Consider the following 11,162-nt stretch of genomic DNA (forward strand, 5'->3'; position numbering starts at 1 on the left):
TCAATAAACTTGAACTCAAAGAATTGGAGTTTGCAATTCCAAAAGCAAGGAGGAGTGTTGAAGATATACTTTTGTAACTGCATAATATTTTATTTTTCAATTTTTAAGATAGGATTTAGTAAATAAGTTTATTTCCTATATTTTAGGAGTAAGGCAGTTTTAATGGATTAGCCTAGTCAATAAGTGGTTCCTATCTTTAAGGAGCAAGTTAGTTTTAATATTCTGTTTTGCTAATATCTTGTTATCTAATTAGTTTATCTTTTGTTATTTATTGTATCGCTACTGAGAACAATTTGAATTAGAATAGAATAATTTTATTTCCTCTGCATACGCATTGTCTCTCTTTTCTCCTCTGTTTTTATAATTTCCTCCACAAAACCAACAAGATCATTATGTATTTCCACACCAGAAAAAGATCTAGACATAAACAGCATCCTTTTAAGTATATTGAAATATCAATGAAGCTTATTTCTGTTTGTATAAATTATAAAGCACTCAGAAGGTCTTCATATACTATAACTATAACTATAACAAGAATTCACATTGAAAGTCTTATGTCTAAATTAAAGTCTGCGCCTCTTAACAACCAGAAACCAGAAGGGTATAAGCAAGATGATGATGATAGCAAGTATTTGAGTGAAAAGCATAGAGCTGGGCACTTCCATCTGTTGAATGAAAATGTGGTCTGCGGAGAAATTTACTTGTTGAATGAAACTGTGATCTGCTGAGGTGTTTATTTGCTGAATGAAACTGTGATTTGCTGAGGAATTTGTTTGCTGAATGAAACTGTGATTTGCTGGGGAATTTGTTTGTTGAATGAAACTGTGATCAGCTGAGGTGTTCACTTGTTGATTGAAACTATGATCAGCCGAGCTGTTTATTTCTTGAATGAAATTCTGATATACTGAGTAAGTTATTGGGGTGACCCCAAACCCTTTTAACTCCAGACCCCGTTTTGAATCGCTTGGAGCCACTTCCTTTGTTGTAACCTTTATTTTAAGCCGTGTCTGATTTTTGGCTCTACTGTGTAGGTAGTGAGAACATTCCTGGTCATACATCACACACACACCGGATTCAACCCTAACTGTGTGAGACACAAAGATGTCAATACCACCCTTTTCACTTTCACCCTCGCCTTCACTGACAGTGATATAAAATGGATAGTCAAGAAATACTGCTCTGTTGTGATCCTTAGACTCAGCAATAACAAAGCTGAAAACAAAGCCCAACAGAGTGGAGTGTGGAGTAGAAGAAAGATCAATAATTAAATAATCCTTTGTTGTCTTATACTCCAACCACTCTGGAATGCTGCTTCCTGGATATACATACTTTACTTGATAAGATCTACTATATCTGAGATAGAAATCAACATTTTTTTCACCTGTTGCAGATAAATTATGGTACGCAGATTTCATGACGTTAATACGTGCATTGAAGCCAATAGCCTTGAGAGAATGTTCATCCAATTCCAAGCAATTCCAAAAGAGAATCTCTCTCCTATTTTCCTTGAATTGTTCAGCAATTGATGGGAAGTATACAGTCTTCAATGATTTGCAATCTGTAGCATCAAGAACTTCAAGGGATGCGGGAAGCTCTGTTAGAGACAGAGTATGAAGCTTCCTGGAACTTTCTACACTCAGATATCGCAATCTTGTAAGATTCCTGAAGCTTGAAGGCAAGCTCTCAATGTTATTGAAGACAAGACTTAGGATTTTGAGATTGCTTTGACGTCCAAAAGTTGAGGGAAATGCACTGACACTGGTGAATGATAAATCTAGTTCAATCATATTCTCTGATGTCACTGAAAATTGGCTTAGTGCCTTGCACCCTCGAAGGTTGAGATATTTAAGGGAGGTTAAATGATTATCGCTTATGAGCGTGTTAAGGGAACAGTGATGAGCAGACAATCTCTCGAGCTTCTTGAGAGACAAAATAGATGGATTCATACTAAGCAACTGAGAACAAGAGCTGATCTCCAGAAATTCAAGATTTGTGGCTTTCGAAAGGTCTGGAAGCTCCTTCAAGTTTAAACAACCCGCGACTGTAAGTACTTTCAAATTCATCAAGTTCTGTTACAAAATAATACAAATGAAGACATCACAGACGAGCTTAAGTTATAATTTTGTAATCCTTTAAATAGGAGAAGATTATAAAAGGAAGACATGTTCTTTACCTGCACTCCATCCCATAATTTTAACACTAGGCTACCTGACAAGTCAAATATAACAAGGTTTTCGGCAGAAAAATTCTCTGGCAAAGATATCAGAGGGTAATGCGACCAAGAAAGATATCTTAGCTCAGCTGGGAAAGATTGAAGCCCACGAGGAAGAAGAGGAAATACATCAAAATTTTTTCTAAAATAGACAAACTGTAGTTTGCTCATCTTGTTAAACACGTGAGGGCTTAACTGCAGATTCTGAATTGCTGGCAAGTTTGCTCTTATGCTTCTTATGGCCTCAGTCCCCTGCCATTACAGAAACATAAAAATTTAAACCCCATTAGAAGCCACATTTTCCCACAATTATTCAAATGTCATAAAAAGACATGTTATATTTAAATAAGGCTTTTACCTTGTTATATTTTAATACTTCATAAACGTCATTAGGATCGATCAATCGGCTACGGTTTCCAGGATCCTCAATTGATTCTTGGCGCACAATCTCCCAAGCCATTTCTTGTATGATATCGTGCATAGATATAACATTATCTTCAGAAATGGTTACAAGAGCTTTATCTTTCAACCTTTCTAACCCAGCAACCACTGAATCATCTCTTTCATTGTCTTTCAATAAAACTTTTATGCTGTCCAGTTTCAAATTCAATCCTATGAAGAAACATGCAAGATCTAAAAGAATCTTCTGTTCTTTGCGATCTAGATCATCAAAACTCAATCTCATTGCATGGTAAATATCTGTATTTGGCATGTTTTCAAGTTTGTGTAGCTGACTTTCCCATACTTCCTTATCTTTCCCACAAAGAAGACGACCCAAAACTTTAAGAACCAATGGGATGCCTTTGGCATAATTGACCACCATCTCTGAAAGCTTATAATACTCCATATCAAAATGATTTTGATTAAAGGCATACAAACTAAAAAGCTCAAGTGCTTCACTGTTGTTCAAGGCCCCAACTTGGTATATATCATCAACTTTATTAGCGATAAGCACTTGTTTATCTCTGGTTGTAATAATAATTCTACTACCTCGTCCAAACCAATCATGGTTTTCAAATAATTTTTCTGGTAAATTTGAATCATTCACATCATCAAGCACAATTAAAACCTTCATACGACCAATCTTTCTCTTAATATAATTTGACAATCTAGGCATATGATCCATTTCCACATCTTCTCCAAGTATTGCAGAAAATAGTTTTCTCTTCAAATAAATTGTTCCTTGTCTGCTTGATTCTTCCTTTACATTTGCCAGAAAATAATAACCATCATATTCGGAGCGTAGTTTGCTAAATATTTCTTCCGCAATTGTTGTCTTTCCAATACCGCCCATACCCCAAATTCCAATAACACGGACGTATTTTGATTCTTGATGTAACAGTGATTCTAAATGTTGAATTTGTTTGTCAATTCCTATAAGTCTACTTGATTCAGGATCAAACTTATCCAAACTCGTCAACACAAGATTGACAATGTTGATGATTTCTCCAAGCAGTTCAACTTCAGTCCTATACAACCAAAAATAATGATTGAAAATGAAACACAGTGTATATTTATCATTGTTGTTTAATTTAATATCTTATGATCTGGACAACAGTTCTGTATATTTTATTTCATTTAATCACTAATAAATTCTTGTATTATATCCTTTTATAATGGACACCAAAACTTCATTCTCTCTATTAATAGCACACTTTTTAATAGATTTTCTTCACACACTCCTTAGCTAAAATCCATGTGAGACCTGCTCTCTATTTGCGGTGTAACATTCTCAATTTAGTGACTTCCACATGAGTTTTAGACAAAATTGATAATAAATAATATGTTAGTAGCAATTCTCTTATTTAATAATTGTTAACCTATGAACTTTTTTAGTCTTTTTCATGGTCATATTATATTGATTTTATTTAGATGATTTAGCTTTCATTATTCTGGCATTTTTATAACTGAATTTTGATAAGAACAAATATTTTTGTACCTTTCTTTTTTTTATTCCTTGCTCATTTACCCCCATTGATTGTAGGTGACTCATCCCCTTCGACTGCTTTTCTCCCAATTCACATAACTAGACAACTAACTTGTTGTGTGGTACTTTACAATTAATTTATTGTTAAGAGAGAATTACTGTTGAATTTATTTTTGGTTATCATGAATTATGATCAACAAATGCTTTAATATTGAATTTTACACCGCGTCCTATTATTAATTGGTTTTTGGATTGTTTATATATTTTTGCAACCGATTATTATATATTTAGTATATGATTTCAAATTACAGATCGAATAAACATTCTAAAAAGATTACTAAATATTTTTAAAATTATATTTTGGTGATAGTAAGACTTAGTATAGGGTGAGCCTTGGCACAACCACAAGACTTTTTCCTTGTGATATGGAGGTCAAATACTAGAAACAACACCTCCCTTGTGGGAAGGTTGTGTACATGTATGTCTCTTTTGGATCTATCTAGTCTTACATTTTTTTTCTTAATTGTACTTTTTATCCTTTGAGTATTGCAACTTTGGACTTTGGTTCCTCATGTTTCAATTGTGTAAATTAGGTCTTCTAATTAAGTATCGCAATTTTGTGGTTTTGATCCCTCCATCCATCTTTCTTGAATATTTAATAAATTTTGTCAGCATGATATTGAGTTATGACATGTTAATGATGTGACAACTGTCATGTTGTCTGACACATATACTCACAAGACTGAATTGCACTTTTAATCCCTTTGGCATTGTAATCGTGAGGGATCGAATGTGTAATTAAATTATATCAGCATACGTGTTAGACAATACATCAACTTTTCATGTAGTCATCCTACACTACTAAAATAATAATATTCTACAACGCGCATTCAACATCGGTGGTTCCAAAAACGATGTTATTTTAGAGGCGGTGGCATTTTAGTAAATAAGAGATTTACTTTAACTACATTTATGCAAAAAACGACGTCATATACACGTTACAAAAACGGGTTTAATGGATCATTGTTGAATTGCATTATTCAAAGACGGGTTTTATAAACACCGTCTTTGAATCTTGCCTAAATTTTCATCTTTTTTCTACCCTAGCCGGCATTACCTCACTTATTTTGCACTCAATTCATTTGGCTTGATTTTCACCGCCGATTGAGACCGAGAACGTTTCGGTGTTTTCTTCTCCGTGGAATTCCTGAAAATCGTTTCATTCTTAAGAATTACAGGGCTAAAATTAAGGTTAGGGTTGGGGCTACGGTAAGCATTGATTTTGTCGTCGTCCAATGGAAGCTGTGGGAGGGTGTTGGAACCCTTGCAAGAGCTCGATCTCGTCCTCGTCAGTCCATAGCCGCTGAAACAGCTGTCGCGAGTCATCCAGCAGCAGCGACAGCTTTTTCTCCTTGATTAGCTCCAGGCGACGCCTCCACCGTCAGGTCCGTTCTCTCTCCCTCTTCTCCTTGTATGTTTATTCATTTATTGGGATCAATGAAATTCCAAATCTGCTTAGTAACTTCTAAGGTTAAAAAAAATTGTCCAAAAGTGCAGTTTTGGTTGACCGCAATTTCAAAGTCTTTGAAGTGTTTGCGACTGCAACACGACCTCAATTGTGTCTATCGTGGCCGCATCTGTTGTATTTTTCTGTAATTTTCCCCAATTTCAAGGAACGCGACGAAACCGCGTCGTACCACTGCTCTGTTAGTGTGAGAACCTCACTCACTCACTCAACGTTCCCCCCAATTTTTGAACCGCTAAAAATTTCAAGGGAAGGAGGTTCAGTTTGGTGGCAAGTCTCTCTCCTTGGAATTGGTTGTTCGACTTTCACTATGCTTTCGTTTATGTGCTCTGTGGAATGACGCAATTCGCTCCACAGTGATGGAGCTGTTACACATAAGAAATTGGACTTGGAACACAGAATGCTTGAAAAATGTAAAACCAACAATGCTTGAAAAATGCAAAACTGTTGGTTTATTATTTACATCTTGTTGAATTGAGGATCGAAGTAGTTGAGCGTAGTGTTGTTTTTTGTGATTGGTTTCTCGGAATACACACTGGAATCTTTGCCAATTTTATGATGAGGCTAAACTTTGAAGATTTCAATTAAGACAAGGGGGGAAAGCGAACTTGTGTGCTACTCAAAATTTATTCATTAGTTATTGTATCCTGATTATTTAATGGTTAGATTGATGCTGGTGTCAATCAAATAAATAAATAATATTCCTTCAACAATTTGATAGTAGCTGGTCTCAGTCAATAAATGTACCTGTACCCTTCCCATTCTTGAATTTGTGATTCTCACAACTTTTTGCTAGAGCCAACCATAGTCAATATCAATGAACATTAGCAAAAAAGGACATGAACTTAGTTTGCATTAGTTGATCAGAATCTCTTATTAAGATAGTATAGTTTCTATCAACTGATTTATGAGTGCAGTAATTCAATTTTTATTATTTTAATTTCTAATTTATTTGGCAGATTTATTTACCTCTCCCCTAAATGATAAAACCTGACTGAATTCAACTTTTATCCCAATTCCCTATAAAAATTAAACTCCATCTTATTTCACTTGTGTTCAGCAATCGTTTTCAATGCCTCCATCTCACTGACTCTGCAGATCTGTATCCACCACAATGGTGTACTACAGTCACCGTGCCAAAAATGTCGCCGGCCAGCGACTAGATGATGGTTTCTTGTGAGTATCTATAGCGCTTCCACATTAATTTTGTGAGATATTATACAAATTAAATTTAGAACTGTTTATTATATTTAATCATGGTTCTAGGAATGTTTAGAGGAAGCTGTGGGAGGGTGTTGGAAGATTACTTTAATGCACCTCCGATGTTATTTAATGTTTTTTTTTCTTTGTCAGATGTTGTGGAAGTTGTGGGAGGGTGTTGGAAGATTACTTTTTTGCTGAGGAGCCTTCATTTGTTAAGAATGCGGTAGGGCAGGTAATGGAAGCTTGACAAGCTAAGGTGGTTTTCTGAGAGATTGAAATTTTATTTTTTTTTCTTTTTCTTAAATTAACAACATCATGTCACGGGAGAAAGAGGCTTGAGCTACTTCTATTAAGGACTGATTGGGATTTGGATTACTTGAGGTTATGGTTTGAGTTGAAGTTAAGGAATTAATAGGTCTGGTGCTTGAACAGTTGTTGAGCTGAAGTTTCTCAGATATTGCTGACTTATGACGAAGACACATTTAATTGTTTTCTCCATGAGCATTTCTTTTGCTTTTCATTCTACACTCTTGTTTTTGTTTACATGTTTTTTTGTTTCTCATATGCTTTCCTTGTGTCTTGTAGAGTAAATTATCAGGCAATTATGTAAGAATAGTTCAAAGTGAGTACTCTGAATCACGTCAAAGGACTTTAGATAGAGGTATGTCTTTCTTAAGTCTCATGACTGATTTCACACTCGGGATGCAATTGACATGATGGTTTCCAAAATGCTTTTTTTGTTTAATATTAATTGATTTTCTCATTTAGCATAGAATACCTCATCGTATATTTTTGAGAATTTTGAACTTGTTATTGTTAGTCTTAAATCTGTCAAGTTCTGCTATTTTCTTCTGATCGTTCCTGGTTCATTTCAAAGTCATGGTCCAATAATAAATTTAATGTTTCATATTTATCCCAAGATAGGGAAAATTTAATATTTTGAATCTTCACAACAGCCAATGCAATCAATTGATAGTGTGCAGGAGGATGACCTTACCATTATTGGGAAGGAATGTATAGAAGAGAAATTTGGATAAATGTTTTTAGTACTTATCCAAAATATAATGAACAGTAGGATTACTATAAATAATTTCATACATGTAGTTATTTATATTCTTATGTGCCTATTTTCTTTTAATTCACAGCTTATGATGAAATTAAATATTTAAGTTTTGGCCTTGGAGTTAATGATGAACATATGGCTGAACAAGCTTTGACCTTTTATAAAGTAAAGACCAGTTTTGACTTACTCATTTTAAACTTGCTTTCTATTTATTTGCACATTTTTTGAAAAGGGTTTTTTATTTGATTTAACTAATCCTTGAATTTGCCTCTTGAAGATAGCAGTACTTTCTACATGTAGTCATAGAAAGACTACAACTTATGAATGGTAAATTAATTAACCCTCTCTTAACATCAATTACTCATTGTATATATATACATAATTTTTATTACTCATTATTAGTTTTTACTTAATTTAATATTATATGAGTATATTTATTCATTATTAATAATATAGATAATTTTTATTACTCATTGTTAGGTTTTAATTAATTAATTATTATTTTATTATATTTATTGATTATTAAAAATATAAATAATTTTTACCACTCATTCTCAGTTTTTATATATAAACAATTATTACATCAATCATATTGATTAATTACTATGCAGGTTGTTAATTTTTTTACATCGGTGCTGGCGTAAGCAACGATGTAGAAATCGAATATTTCTACATCGTTGCTAAGGAGAGAAACGATGTTGAAAGCGCAGGTTACTACATCGGTGCTGGCGAGAAACGATGTTGAAAGTGTCGGTTACTACATCGGTGCTGACTAGAAACGATGTTGAAAGCAGATTACTACATCGGTGCTAGCGTAGGCACCGATGTAGAAATGAATGTAATTCTACAACGGTCAATTTTGGACCATTGTTGAAAATTTGTAACTTCAACAACGTTACATACAACAACGGTTAGCCACCGTTGTTGAATCCCGTTTTTGACCGATGTTGAAAAGTTGATTTCTAGTAGTGCAAGGTAATATGCATATTGCTATCTTTTTTGTGTGAACCAAGGTATCCTCCTACTAAAAGTTAAAGACTAATTATCTGAGATACTGAGATTCTTTTGAGGAGTTGATCTCTCCCAACAAAATGTTTTTCCAAATGCATGGGTTAAGGATCGAATCCATGATCACATGCTTAAAGGACAAGGTTATTTACCAATTATCTCATACCATGTTCGTATGTAGCTATCTATGACATAGCAAATGAACAGAAGAAAAAAAATGGAGCATTCATTGTGTAGGGAACTTACTTGTAATCAAATGATTTTATCCCTGATAAATCAGCAACCTTCTTTAAAGCATTTCTCCAGTTTTGCACGGTGGTCAAATTATATTTCTTTCCAAGTTGAGCAAGAGCTTCTCCATAACTCCCCTTCTGATGCCGTACATCTGTGGGATTTACACCGTAGAAAACAGGTATTACAATTTGTCCGTATTTCTCCCTACACTCAAGTATTTTCACAAGTTCATCCAAACACCAACGTGAAGAAGTATAGTTTTCGGAGAATATGGTCAATGAAATCGATGATCCCTGAATTGCTCCAACAAGTGAAGGCCATATTTCATCTCCCTTCTCAAGTTTATCATCTACAAAGGCATTTATTTGCTTTTGATAAAAAGCCTCAGTCAAATAACCAAGAAAACTGTGACGGATGTCCTCGCCCCTAAAGTTTACAAAGACATCATACTTTATCTGAGGAACGCTATCTGCTGGCATTTGCTCTGATGCTACATCCATCAATCCGGAAATAAACAGGAGAAAAAGAACAAGAACAAATTTCATTTGAGAAGCTCCGGAAGATGAATTTGCCATTAATTCGAACAATTTATGGGTCCTTCTTTGTCTCTGCAATCTTAAATATCAAAATAAAGAGAGCACATGGTGACTGAAAAGAAAAAGAAACACACAAAAAAAGAAAGAGAAAAAAGAAGATCAAAGAAGTTAAAATAAAGAACCTTAAATCTTCAAAGTTATAATTAGCGGTTAGCCAAAAAAAGAGGAAGGAAGAGGATACCAAATAAGCAATTTTCTCTAATTATCATATCTTTTGCCATTTCATTCTTTTGCACCTTTTCTTTAACAGAAAATGAAAAATATCACTGTAAACTATAAAGCAATTACTGACCTTGGATTGATGCTTCGGCTTGCTAGGGATCAGATTTAACTATTGCTCATTGATGTAAAGCAGTATCCGGCAATTTAACCGAAGGAAGAAGCAAATATCACTTGACCTTAATTTCTAAGTGAGTGAATAAATGAGCACAGTGGTTATTGGCAACAAGTGGACTTCGAGAGAACATTTTGAAATGGTGTTAGGTAACCCTAAATTCATAGAAAATTACAGTCATTAGTGCTCCTGTCAATGATATGTTTTCTTTTAAGAATAAGTAAATATATTATAAAACAGTGTATAAGAAATACCCAAGTGTTAAGCATATTACATCAAACCCGCAACACGACACAGACAGTGGTTATATCATATTTAACATTTGAAGAATGCAAATATTTTATGGTGAAATGAGGATTTTGTGTTCTTACTTATGAGACTTTTTTGCTGATCTTAAGTTTCCTAACGTTAAAAATTTGAAGGAAGACTTTTGAGTTTTCCTAAGTCTTTGTTAAATATATTGTTAGCAAGTAGAGTTTTTCTTCTTTTTTTTTTCATTTTTGTCACACTAGAGCAAGTTGCCAATATTTTGATTTGATTAATCTGTCAATGCATGTTAGTTGTTGTACAAAAAAAATTAAACCTGCTTGTCATATTTAATTGTCTAGCTCGTAGGGAAATTTTCATTTTGATTGTTCATTTATCTACATAGTTTTAGCCTTTACTTGTCTTCTTAGCACAACGCATCCATTTCAGCTTGCAACTACTTAAAGTGATTTATTGTATATGCAACTTTGGAACATATTTGGTGCTCTTTATGTTTTCACTGTTGCTCAATTTAATTGATTATTTATGTTTTAGAAGGTTCATTTTAGTTCCTACTCCTTCTCTCTCAACTGCAAATCTCACTCCCAAAATTCACCGTATAGACACTTCCAACAACCAAGGAAAAGGGTCTTGCTCTGAATCACCAGAGTTCTCGATCTAAAACGTTCTTGATGATGTTGTGTGTGTGTTTTTTTTTTATCTGGGACTGAGTTTGGTTTCAAAAAAATAGAACCTTTCCTAGGTTTCAAAAACCAATTACCATCATCACATGATACATAATTACTTATTTAAG

At 34.0% G+C, this 11,162-nt stretch overlaps 1 protein-coding gene across 3 annotated transcripts; it reads right to left on the reverse strand.

Moving 5' to 3' along the window:
* Window positions 1-418: 418 nt before the first annotated feature.
* On the reverse strand, window positions 419-10,294 carry LOC114416486 (disease resistance protein RML1A-like). Of its 3 annotated transcripts, none has more exons than XM_028381382.1 (5): window positions 10,061-10,294; window positions 9,185-9,780; window positions 2,571-3,681; window positions 2,174-2,464; window positions 419-2,069 (listed from the first exon to the last, which is right to left on the reverse strand). In XM_028381382.1, exons 2-5 carry the CDS (start codon window positions 9,745-9,747, stop codon window positions 564-566), a joined length of 3,471 nt encoding a protein of 1,156 aa, XP_028237183.1. In that variant the 5' UTR covers window positions 9,748-9,780; window positions 10,061-10,294; the 3' UTR covers window positions 419-563. The 3 variants fall into 3 exon arrangements, with proteins under 3 accessions (XP_028237183.1, XP_028237169.1, XP_028237176.1); XM_028381368.1 differs by having other exon boundaries at window positions 9,185-9,787; XM_028381375.1 differs by having other exon boundaries at window positions 9,185-9,820.
* Between the last annotated feature and the right edge of the window lie 868 nt (window positions 10,295-11,162).

This window comes from Glycine soja, chromosome 1 (genome assembly GCF_004193775.1).
Source record: "Glycine soja cultivar W05 chromosome 1, ASM419377v2, whole genome shotgun sequence".
NCBI lineage: Eukaryota > Viridiplantae > Streptophyta > Magnoliopsida > Fabales > Fabaceae > Glycine > Glycine soja.